At 40.4% G+C, this 13,213-nt stretch overlaps 1 protein-coding gene and 1 long non-coding RNA gene across 5 annotated transcripts in view; one reads left to right on the top strand and one right to left on the bottom strand.

Annotated features, from left to right (window-relative positions):
- The window catches only part of uvrag (UV radiation resistance associated gene), an 89,700-nt gene that overhangs the window by 53,951 nt on the left and 22,536 nt on the right, over positions 1-13,213 (bottom strand). For 3 of the 4 annotated variants that reach the window (XM_069189982.1, XM_015341278.2, XM_069189980.1), the window contains exons 8-9: positions 10,201-10,327; positions 402-486 (exon numbers count right to left, since the gene is read on the bottom strand). In XM_069189982.1, coding sequence (XP_069046083.1) covers positions 402-486; positions 10,201-10,327 — 212 coding nt within the window. The remainder of the gene's footprint in view (positions 1-401; positions 487-10,200; positions 10,328-13,213) is intronic. The other variant, XM_069189981.1, reaches the window with a different exon arrangement.
- Positions 7,701-9,639, top strand: LOC107076722 (uncharacterized). Its single transcript, XR_001477895.2, has 3 exons — positions 7,701-7,878; positions 8,941-8,989; positions 9,387-9,639. It is a non-coding gene; the product is annotated as an uncharacterized lncRNA (long non-coding RNA).

Raw genomic sequence — 13,213 nt, 5'->3', positions numbered from 1 at the left:
TATTTTGTAATGCAACAACCTATAGAAAAATATTTTTTGAATATCAACTTTTAACAGATGTACAATATACTGCAGATGCAATTAGAAAATGTCTTACTAAGTTTAAAAACTGATTAATCCTCGCTACGCTATGGAAAAGTGGAATAGTAATTTGCAATGGAAGTGCATAATGTAAAAACCTAAATACTGTATATGCTATACTATACCTGTTAGCATGCCCTTTAATTTACAATAGGTTGGACATGACCTTTTTTGCTTCAGACACAGAACATAATATACACCATATATTAGATATGTCAAATATAATAATATTTTAGGACCTCCCATTAAACATGTTTATTTTTCACAAATAGCAATTACATTTAATAGTCATGATTACACAATTCCAAGTTTAGATCTACCTTTTGCCAGTATATTCTTTCTGTTGCTCTGTTAACGACTCCTTCTCCACTTCCAAACTCTGGTGTTTGTTCGAGAATGCTTCTTCTAATGAAAGAAAAAACAAATGAGTTAATCAAAACTGTAGCTATTGTGTTATTTTGTTAATTCGGGGACATTGCATTGATTTATTTACTGGTTTTTCATTTTGGCAACATTAATAAATTTAATTAAAAATTAAAAACACAGCTACTGTTTGTTTACTTTAGTAACCGAATGAGTATATGTACTGTATATTCAAACTACAGAGCAAAAAAAAAACAACAAATGATCAAAGGTAAAGATCTTAGAAAACAGATGCCTGGCTACACAAAATCATGCATTTTTGAAAAATTCAAAAAATAAGTACAGAAAAACAAGCTTATACAGCATTCTTTTATTTGTATTGCACCTATCCATAAATCTGACCTACGTATTTAACATTGGAAACTGTTTCAGCCACCAGGAGCCTGTCGTGGAAGCAAGCACAGGACGAGAGGTGAGAATACACCTCAGATGAGAATAAGGTGTTGCAGGGAAGAGACACACGGATAATTTAGAGACACTAATTCACCCACTCAGCACGTGGGAGCGCACGCAAACTCCACACAGAAAGCACCCCACTCTGGAGTTAGAGCAGTAAGGCAGCAGAGCTAGTTAGATAGTTAGATAGCTAGTTAGATAGACTTTATTGATCCCCAAGGGAAATTGAGGTGTTACAGCAGCCCAGCCCAAGAGAAGCAAAAACAGACATCAGAATAGACGAAAAATTAAAATAAGTACAGCAATATAAAATAAATATACAGAGTTAGGTGTGTGCAAAATATGCTCATAGGCACTGCAAAACAATAAAATATGTGCAAAATGCGCATAGGTTTATACGGATTGAGTGTCCAAAAAGTACAATGGAGTAAACATGCTGTCCATAGACGAGCAGATGAAGGGCTAACAGTCCTAGCCTAGGGCAGTGTTATACACCCTGACAGCCGCCGGGAGGAAAGACCTGCGGAAACGTTCCCTTGAGCACCGTAGCTGGAGCAGTCAGTTGCTAAAAGTGCTCCGCTGCCTAATAACAGTCCCATATAGCGGATGAGAGGCATTGTTCGTGATGGCTGTGAGCTTAGTCAGCGTTCTCCATTCTCCGTAGAGCTACACAACCCTACCACCTCTACTTTAACACATAAAACTAAAATACAGCCAAACAGGACCTACCGGACTTAGCCTAAGCTGTGTTTTTGTCTCAAGGACACTGAATAGTGACTGGCTGCAGCTCACGTAGAACTCAGCTGCTCAAAGATGCGTTTTCAAGTTGCACTGCAGGGAGTTACAAGGACTCATCCCTCAGACATGAGAAAAACCTATTCCAGGAAGAGGTCCGCCAGCATTCTCTAAACAATTTTAACACTGCTCAACCCCGAGGAGCCACAGAATACTCACCATCTCGCAATATCAAAGAAACTAGTCACATACTGCTTTTAAGTTCATTTCCTCCCTTCTTGTTTATTTTTGCTCAAAAGGCCCAAAAAAAAAAAAACGTGATGAATTGACAAACAACGAATTAAGCAAGATTTATCGCTTCCTACAAGGCCTGTTCGTATCTGGGATGCCCTGTGGAGTCGTCGGAAAAGTAAAGAGTATAACCGGTACAGCTATATTGGAAAAGCCGAGCTCTAAACAGAAGCAACTGTATAGTATTCTGCCATCCGTCTCTGAACTTTGCTCATCTACTTCGATACGGCCATTTTTTTCCCCACAAACAGCTTCATATTTTGGACAAGAGATCATATAAATACAAATATAATTTCAAAAGACTTTCTTCATCGCTACGAAAAGACAGCCAGTGCCTGGATTCCCAAAATACTTTATCTGAATTGTTACGATACCTTTGAACGCCGCTCAATGTCTTAATTATTCCATCAATAAAGTAGACTGTACATGTGTGAGGGTGCTGCGGTTTCTCATAGATGACATTGAAAATATTTCTCACTTTCCTGACTCCTTAAAGACCTGAGCAACTGATAAGTTTATGATGCCTTAATGTGTAAAACTGTCCACAAAGGCTGGCACACAAACACTGACATATAAAGTGAAATATACAGATCTGAACAGAGAAATGGTCCCATGATCAAAATCAGTCATATAATGAGAGGCATTTAAAAAAGCAACGGATTCAGTTGGTTCCACCTTTTTTTCACATTTCAATGCTTCTCAGTACATCTAAATTATGGCTTAAGATAAACAGTGTTAATTATGAAAATAGATAATAAATTTTTATAATTATAGTTAGTGCCACCAGCCTTAGCAGAATCTCTTGCTTTACTTTAATTCAACATTTCACTTAAAGCTACAGTATTATAACGCTATTAAAGCTATTATTATTATATAAGTTTCAGAATATTTTGTATGAAGGATTATGATGGTATTCTAATCAACACCACAAGACACCTTTGCTTACTTACAGTATATATGCATTCTATAAATAATTAATTAAACTGATTATTTTTTTAAAAGACAACATTTCTTATACCGTAAGTATAACATTCACGAAATACTTTCAGTGCTAGAATGTTAATTTTGGAAAGTATTCTAAAACACACAGTACATCATCCTGCTCTGTTATTCACAGGGAAGAAAATACCCTTGCACTGTTTACATCAACTAATTTATAGTCTCTCCTTCAGGAAAAAAGAGCTTTGCAGAGGAGATTCAAGCATACCACAATCACGTACTGGTGTCATGTGAATTCTGGGCTTTTCGCCCACCTAATGAGATCAGTGAGAAAAAGCAAATTAGGTATGCAAAGGGAGGGAAAAAAAGAAAATATTTTTTTACACGGATAGTTGTGGAAAAAAACGTTTGCATCCTCTCAGGAAAACTGCTTTGCAACATTTTATCCACATCAGAAACACATAATCGTGCAACATGATTACATGCATTTATCGCACGGATGATTTGTCTGCACAGATTGACATGCTTGTCAATGAAGCCTGATACTGTTGTGAACTCTTAATTACTTGCAAACCTTGCATAACTTCAACAAATTATCCAAAAAAAACAAACTAGACGGTGCCTGTTTCTTGCAATGTACGAATATATCTTAGTATTATTTATACAGTATAACCATTTATTATTTTTCAATTCTGCTTTATTTTTATTCAGCCTTAATACAGACATGTAGATATGGCTTTTAATGCTCTCCATTTGCCTGATTCTCTATAGTTTAGACAGGAAAGCAAGCAATTTTGTCTTGGACTTTAAACCATCCCTTGGAAAGGGAATTAACGCAAGGAAACAAGGTTGTACTAAAACACAACTATATTCGCAAAGTGAAAAATAAGATCCAGATAAAAAAAGAGGAAAGAAGAGTATAGCATTACATCGTCTAATTAGTTTCAGACTTCTGCTGTTTTTATCAAGGGGGAAGAAAAGAAGGAAGTCCGCTGTATGTAACATTAGAGCAGCTAAGAAAAATATTGCTGCTTTTTTTAGCTACAAAAGCAGAGTTAAAAGACAAAAGAAAGAGCTCCACCAATTTTAATAAAAGCAAAGAACAGTCTCAGTCATAACTTGACTGCTGTTCCACCCAGAAACAAGTGGCTGGTTTGAATGATGCAGCTAAATTGTATTTGCTTGTTACCTGTCAAAGCAATTTGCAAGGCCAAAAATACCATAAGAGAGGAATCTCCATCAGATTAGGAAAGAAAAGATACAGATTACTACTTCAAGGCAACTTCTGACTTGAAAGGGCATTCAAAGATGACATCCCCTGTGCCTGCATGCTCCTTCTGTGTACTGGTGCTTTTATGTACCAACACTCAGCTCCTGCGCGATTACATCAAAGTGGCTCAAAGCACAAACCAAACAAATAATGCAGGCCTAACCTGTGTGGAATGCTTGGAGATGTCATCCCGCACTCGAGATGTTATTTTTCAGCAATAATAAATCCTGTTTTCATTTTTCAGTCAAAGCTCATTTCTTTTTTTTCTTTTAGCCTTTTTTCTTTTAGAAAAATCTCAAGAACGAACACCCCCTCATTCCATTCTCACTTGTGACTTCATGTTAAGGATGTCAAACTCTACACCAGTCACCAGAGAGGGACACAAAATATTAAGGCATACATGAAAGCAAATTCACACAAACACTGCTGTACCTCAGGGGTATTTGTTCACTACAATCTGTATTTGTTACAAATGTCATTTTGCCTGGTCTTAAATGTATCTTGAGTGTAATTCAAGTCTTTATTTTACCATCTTGTTGTAACATCTCAGGGACGATCCTGGACACAGAACAACATTCAGAAGAAGGCTGGTACTGTACATAGTACTGTATATTTAGAGGCAATTGAGACAGCTGGACACAGATGCGGTTTCTTCATTTCTAATTCAAATCAGGAAAATAAATTGCTTATTTTTTCTTGACTCATCCGCCTTACACATCAAACCCTTTCAATCAACCTTTCCATCCTAAAGATAAAACAATTCTGCTTCCGCGCCTGCTCTTTTAAAATGTTAGTGTTTGTAGAAGAGACATCACTTTGGATGAGAATAATCTAGTGTTACACACTCATCAGACGAGGAGTCCAGAGCTGCCCGTCCTCCACCCATATAAATCTCTTCTATTCTAGAAACGCAATTCTTACCATGGTAACCCAACAAGTGATGCTCATTTGCTTTGACATAGTAAAGACAGAGAAAAAATAAATAAATGCACCAAGACTTCATTGTTTTAACTTATAGCTATGATGCTCAGATTCCATTGAAAATTAAGTTAAAGCAGGGACAACTATCGGGACAAAAAAAATTGGGACCAACCCATGACTCGCACAACATATTCGTTTCAGCTGTATCTTAACAGAATGAATATGTTTCAGCAAACTGTCTCGGAATAAAAAGCCAGAGTTGGTATGAATTATGCTAAAGAATTTCTTCCAGGTTCTGCTCTTTTGGTTTAATATCTATTATATAAAACTAGTTCCCTTACAGTATGTCCGGATTGCCCAAACCTCTGGTGCCCTAGTTAACAGAATCAACAGGCTGTCTGTTCTCACTCCTCTAGTCGAGGATTTGCTTCTTGCAACAAAGATTCTTCTATCTCCTACTGTAGGTTGATGCTTCACATTCTGACTGACAGCTTCACCTGATTCATTAGCTTTAACCTTAAGCTTGAAACTTTCAGTCGTATAGTTAGATCTTCGGAACTTATATCACAGGGGCCAGTTTTACAAAAGAAAAAGAATGAAACATTTTATACTGAGGCTAGAAATCTGTCAAAAATGAGTGGGACTTCAGCTATTTTCATTTCTGCCTTTGTCAACTCTCTTGCAAACCACAGAGAAAATTAATAAGAATTTAATCCGTCTAGTATTTGGTATTACTAATAATTTATTTTTCTCATGCTTTCATGCTCTAGCATTTTTACCCATTTGTACAGTATTTTACTGTGATGTGAGTGAAGGACCTTTATGTACCCAAAGAATGAAACTGTTCTCACAGCAGCTCCTTAACTGTATCACATAGTCTTTATACTGTATAAAGAATCACTGCACAGGCTCCTCTGCTAAAACGTGTACCAGACTCAATCTACCTTGCAGCAGGACAGTTTTAGAGCATAAATAAATAAAAAATAAGGAATTTTAGACAATATGAAGCCTACTGTATGAACAAGGAGACGAAAAGATAAAGAAAATGCTGGAAACCATGTTAAAAAACGACTTGTTCTCCGATTCTCGTGCTCAGCCAAAAGCAGCTATCATCTGTTGCTGGCTCTAAATAAATCATAGGACTTTCTGTAAATCAGGCCCATTTTCTCTCTCCACTCTGTGACAGCAAAAGCAGATCAACAGTCCCATCACACTCACACAGAGATTTATTTGTTTCTAAAGCAAAATTGCTCCAAGATGAATAATCTTTCCCCTCAGAAGAAAGAGCCTTTTAGGAACTCTCACACAGAAATCTCCTGACTTCAAACTACACCTTTTACAGTACATTGTAGACCTTAACAGATTCAAACAGATATCGTAACTGTGATACTGAGGGGACCAAAAGGCTGGGCCACAAGTAGACTGTAAGAATTATTCTAAATTCTGCAGCACGTCAGCAAAGCTTAACCTCCTTAGATGCAGGGTAACCCTGAGCTTACTTTGAAGTAGTTATCTTCTGCAAAGACCAGAGAATGTGGCTCTTGGTCATCCACAGTCCAGCCACAGTGTAATACGCAAATCACAATACCATCCAAAATATAGATGCAGTGTATACCACTGTGTAACAGCAATACGTCATTAACACCATGGTACCGAGAGATCTGAAATGTGTGCAAACATATCTGACACACCTAGAGGTTGGCCTCAGAACACACATGGCAGACTAATATTACAGTCGTACACACTCACCGTTTGGCCTGTGAGACCGCTTACAGTGCTGATGGAAACTCAAGCCAGGAGTCTATAAAAGTGCACCTTGAAAGAGCAGTGGGTGTGCCTTGTAATATAAAATATGAACCCAGCTACGAAAATTTTATTTCCCCGTGGACAGAAAGGATATGTGGCAATAAACCTCACTAGCAAAAAAAAACATACATCTTACAGATGACGAAGCTCAGATTTCTAAAGCCCATTTCCTTTTCCAAAATGTAACATAAAAAGCTAAGCAATACTTACGTGAAGCTAAGTATAATGAAAGGAATTCTGGGGGGAAGAAAACCTACGTACAGCTATTTTAAAGTTTGTTGATGCATCCAAATGGAGGAAATGGATGTACAGTAATTACTAGCTGATTGTTAGTTGTTATACTAATAGCCAATTTTACAGGAATTAAATAGCTGAATCAGAATCACAGTTAATCTTGGTTCTTTTATTTGGCTGCATATTGCATGTATCATCTCCTTTATCACCTTCATGATGTTAATGTTTTTAATTTAAAAGTAAATGAAAAAGCAAAGAAAACAATACACATTAATTGTGTTTTGCATCTAAAGTACATGATACACAGTGCTACGCAGTATACAGTATACGATCCACGGGGTAGACTTTTTGTCCAAAATGTGTGACAGAAGAGATCAGAGCCATCAATTCTAGTCTGAGCACACTTAATCCACACATGAAGCAGGAGCCCTTAGTGATGATACTGTCCCAGTCTCGCAAACACGCGCTCCCTATTCTCTAACTCTATCCAATCACAGCGCTCCCCTTTGGTGATGTCACAAATCTAGTGTGACATCACGTGTCTTTGCACTCAAGTCTGTAAACTCACTTCCTTCAAAACCCCAAAGAAAGGAAAATTCCAAACCTCCAAGCAACTGAACCACCACTGGTCTCACTCAAACTGTACCTCGTGTGCTTTATCATGTCAAAAGAAAATTCCTGAACACTATAATAAGGGCTTTACAATGATGTTGTTAAAGAAAAAAAATGGTGGTGTGGTTCTAGAAAAGTGGGAAATTAATATTTCTTCATGGGAGTGAATGGTAAGCCATCTTGCTGGATTTGTATGCAACAGGTAGCTGCTCTCCAAAGAGAAACAGCCATAGCTGTAGAAGTGATTTTTTGTTTTTAGATTGCAGATAGCAGCCGGATAGTGTTCTGCATTTTATGCCACATAACATCCCTTTAACCATGTCTTTTGTCGATTCTTTGCCTTGGAAAAAAACACTAAAATTCTACTAAATGCACTAAACAAGGCTAGCTGCTGCTCACTTATCATCAATGGTACTGACAGTGTCTGTCACTCACTCAGAATTGACTGGTGATGCTAATCATGAATCTCAGAGTCCGCTCAGGACTGCATTTCAATCCGGCTGTTTACCAACCGATATACACCCTCCTCTCGGCTCTCATAATTCATTCCTCAAAAAACGTCTGCGATGTGAAATTTCACATAAGGAAAGTATAATGCAAATTGAATTTAAATGTAAAAGCTTTTGATTTGTTCCAGCGATATACATGATATACAATATGTTGCAGTATTACTCATTTCTACTCTAAGATACTGAAATGTCAAACTAAGAGCACTATAGCATGTGCAAGATACTGTCATTTGCACATAGAACTGTAGTACAAATAAAATGTGCAAAAATTCTAAACTGTTGTACATATTCACAGCATAGCTTTGCAAATGGTTTCTGAGCACCTGTCTTTTTATCACTTCACGTTTTACAGCCAGGAAGAAAGTCTTTTTTTTCCTTTTGTAAAACAAAACCATCAGCAATAAGTTTTTCTGTTAAAAAAGCTGGAGGATATTCGATGCTAAAAGGAGGATATTCAAAGCTAAAACTTACTAGGTAAACAAAATCTCAAATGAGATGCCGTCATCATGGTGAAAATGGCTTTGCATTTTGCAACACAGGTATTAAAATAAATGTGTTCTTTAGCAAAAAGCAAAAAAAAATTGTAAGTTGAGCATTCCTATAGTTGTAGAACAATATCATGACACTATTCTTTTAAATAGAACAGAGATTTACCTAGGGTACAATTATCAAGACTTTGATGTTTTAATTATGGTTAATAATGCTAAAACATCCCTTCCTCAGAGAGTAACCATCTAGTGAAGACACAGTGACTGCTAATTGCATTTTAAAGGTAAAAAAAAGTAATACTATGTGATGGTTGTCCCTGGAATTTAGATATTTTATGGTTTACTATATACAATATAGCCTGTTTAACTACATTTAAATCAAACCTGTTCCACTATAGCATATGAGTTTGACACCGCTGGAATAGTCCAATATTTATCTCTATCTCTGGCAAAGCATGGCAGATGTACTGTAACTCATCAAATAAAAAAGGAAAAACCCTAAATGACTTAAATATATATATAAAAGTGTGTTGCTCACAATTAAAACAAGAAAAAAATGTTTTATATAAATATAAAACCTTGTATATACATAAGCAGCTCTGCAAAAGGCTGGCAGTCTGTGTCAACTTTCCTAACTGCGGTTTCACATCTTATTAAACGTGATCTTGCTCTGCGTCTCAGTAGGAAATATGGAAAGGATCTGGACAGCAGCTCAGGCGGCGCTGATGCGAAACAGGATGCCCCAGTGCTGAAGTCACCCGCTGAGCCTCACAGCGCTTGAAACGCTGGGGGGCAGAGACGACCAGGGAGAGGGGAGAGACAACCGGGCTTCTGAGCTAAAAGGGCTCCCACCCGCCTGCTCCCGCCTGGAGATCGGATCGGACGTGTGCTTTACAGGATAAACGCAATCCCCTCTGCAAGCCAGCCAGCTTGGGAAACGACCCCCTTACCTGACGCCGCCCACCCCCCACTTCACTCCTGGGCTGACCGGTTTACCCCCCCTGAAGCTTGCTGTGCTTGTGTGTGTGTGTGTGTGTGTCGGGACGGGCTGCTCAAGGACCACAATCCACCTGCGGGACAGCGCGAGACAGACCCGGGGCCCAACGCCTCCATTTTTAAAACGATAAGTGTTAAAACACTCCCTTGTTTTCCACTCCAGTACCCATCTACCTTTTCTCAGGAACAGGCCCTTAGTGGCCACTCTTACTATTCTGGACAGCTGCCTAAGTCCCTAAGGCAAGGCGGCTTAGGACCAAGGACCAAGTGACCAAGTGACCAAGTGACCAAGTGACCAAGTGACCAAGTGACCAAGTGACCAAGTGACCAAGTTCTTTCCCTTTTCCAGCCCAGACGCCAACCCTGCATCTCCTCTTCGATCCAAGGCGCTTAATCTCCCCCAGCCTTGTCGTCGTGCCCGACCCGGAGGCGCCGGTCGCGTCGAAGCCAGGCGGGCCGCGGGGCCGGCGGCGGGCAGGACAGGGCCGGCGCGCTGTACCTTTTTTCTGCAGCGCGGCCCTCTCCTTCTGCAGGAAGTCCGTCTCTCGCCCCAGCGCCCTCCTCTGCCGCTCCAGCTCGCTGCGCAGCACGCCGATCCGCAACTGGATGCACTCCCGCTCCTTCTTCTGCCAAAACACACACCGTTAGTCCTCCGCTGCCGGCCTCAACCACCGCCGTTCCCCCCCGCTTGGGACAGCTCGGGCACGCCGCACGCGCCGGCGCGGCTCCATCGCCACGCTCCAAAACCGGACCATTCGATCGCGAATGCGGCCCGTTGCGTCCACCTGCCTATGGGCACACGGGGCCTACCTGTTCAAAAAAAAAATGCAAAGCCAAAGGATATCTAATTTAACGGATTATTACGGAGAATTTACTTGGAACAGGGTGTTACCAGAGAGCACAGCCTACAGTTCAAGTAGGGAGCTGCGTCAGCATGCGTAGACTGAGGAGGAACAAGTCAAAGGTTTATCTCGTGCTGAAAAGATAAGAAGGGAAACACAACTTTCCGGCTGTGGAGCCTTCTTAGGGTGCCAAGTTGAAACCCGAAGAAGGCTCCACAGCCGAAACGTTGCGTTTCCTTTCTTCTCTTTTCAGCACGAAATAAACCTTTGACTTGTTCCTTTGCAGCCTACAGTTGTTAGGTTGTCTCTGGATGTTTAAAAGAGATAATGGAAAGACGCAGGCTCTGCTGGCATCGTGTCTGAGCCAGCATTCTGGCTTGTATCAAGAAACACCTGGATGAGATCCTTGGATCAATTAGATACAAACGGCCAAATGCTTAGATGCGTCTAATGGCCTCCCCTCCATTGTAAATGTTCTCATGAGTGTTTCCAGAAAAACCTTACCCCAAAACGATACTGTTTTTGGATACGCAGACTTTAAAACACACATCATATAAATAGAATAAACCTAGAACATAACAGGCAGGACACAGAGCTGTCTTTCTTTTTCCACAAACATTCCAGGCTCCTTGGCCTGGAGAGCACTTGGCATTTTTAAATATTCACGCTGCTTTAAAAACACTGGAGTCATTTATTTGGAACTTAAAACCAACTGAGACAATTTCTTTGGAACTGAATGAATCCTCTGGTTTTACAGTAAAGAAGAAGACCGGCTCTCTCACACACTAGCCTAGTGTAAGAGAAACGCCTAGCTTAACTGGTGACAGGGCTCAAGACCAACAGCTTTTCAGTGTTTTTCCTTCATGAACATTTAACCTTTCACACACAGGGTCTGCTCATTCTACTGTCAAATCTTATTATATAACCGAGGGGGCATTTGTCAGAAGGGATGTCAGGAGGGACTCTAAGTATGAAGCACATGGTTTATGGATGGCCCTGTTTTCACTACACGCTGACCATAAGTTTAAATCATTCGGGAGCAGTAGGAGTCGGTGGGAAATGGGAAGCCTATTTAAAGGAGGCTGCCTGCAGGGAGATGTAAAATATATATTTTCAATATATTTTCAAATTGACCAGCATCTGAAGAAAACTGGAAAACAGCCTCATCCTTTACTTACAGTAAATTGCCCACATGTGAGCACACTGGGTGTACAATTCTAAGAGAAGCTTTCACCAATGATTAAAGTCTTGGAAAATGTTTTATTTTAGCTGTAGTAAAGCAAACAGGCTGAGGGCTAACCTTGAAAAATGTCCTGCCAGGTGTCTTCTGCTCGTCCGCCAGCCCTTCAGAGTTTAACAAAGAACCACAATACGCTTCCTAACAAATCACAAACTCGAGCATAATTCCGAAGGGCACGTTTGCTCTTTCCTGGTCACTTTTTTTTGCTCTTGGGTGTACTGCTCTGAGCACGTCTGGCTACATGATGTTCTGGGGATGAGGAGATGATCTAATATATGATCTAATAAAAGGCTTCATCCCCTTGACCCTTAAGATACCTGTCAAAATTTATCAGCTCAGGCGGAAGAGGCAGATGCTGAAGTCGATCTATCCCAGATGCTTGGGGGTTGCCACCTCTAGCTATTTATTGTTCAGAAGGAGATGGGGGGGGAGGGGGGGGAGACTTGGCAGATCTGAAACTATCATCTTCAGGGGACGAGGTTGTCGGGACCCTGTGAAGGAGCAAAGCTCTATCAGTATCCCGCTGCCCTGATGAATGTCGGGACCACAGGAACATTTTTCTGCCTGTCCCGTGAAGGCAACAAGATCATTTCCAGAGAACGAGAAGGATCTGGGGAAAAGCTGACCCGCTGGGTCACAGTGAAAGTTTTCTTTGCTTCTTTCCTCTGAGCTGCACACATTCTGCCTCTCTCATTATCCCTCTGGACAGTCAGCAGCAAGAGAGCTGGGACAAGGAGAGTTTTATCACAGGAAGACCACAGAGGTGCCTTGCTTGCGGAGCCAGTGTCTGTTAGGAAGCAGGTTGGCTACAGGTTCAGTTAAATTGCTGGGGTCTAGCTGCAGATAATTTTGGGAAAGCATACAAGTCATCACAAGAAACGCAAAACATGCATCCATATAGAAACACATCAATACCACCTCTTTAGATGTATTGTCCAGGACTCACACATGAAACGCGCACTATTTTCAAACCATACAAGATTGACTACAGTTCCTTTATGATACTGTCAGCATGGGATTCCACAGTACTCCATAAAAAGGAAAATCGTCCATATTCTGTGATCGTCTTCCCCTCGGGTCGTTTGATGCGTAACGAAATCCCTCACATACCTCAAAACGAGGAAACACTTGTTTCTTTTTACCGAAAGGACAAGGTTTGCAGTGCTTCGGAAATGTGTTGGCTTCGTATCCCAGTCTTGCTCTTTTTCAGCAGGGGGAAAAATTCAAACCGTGTTGTTTTTAAGGACCCTGTACTGTATTTCCCCGGTTGCCTGCAGCAGTGGTCACACACATGAGCCAAGTCATTTGATAGCAATCATTGCCGAGATAGCAGTAAACCCTGATAACCTCTTATCATGGAATTCTTGATAAAAACTAAGCCCCTCCGGATAAAAATAGAGGGTGTCAATCACTCTGGAGAGGCAGATAGG

The sequence above is a fragment of the Lepisosteus oculatus genome, chromosome 5 (genome assembly GCF_040954835.1).
Source record: "Lepisosteus oculatus isolate fLepOcu1 chromosome 5, fLepOcu1.hap2, whole genome shotgun sequence".
NCBI lineage: Eukaryota > Metazoa > Chordata > Actinopteri > Semionotiformes > Lepisosteidae > Lepisosteus > Lepisosteus oculatus.
Note: the sequence above shows the minus strand (reverse complement) of the source record. Positions and strands in the feature narration are given on the sequence as shown.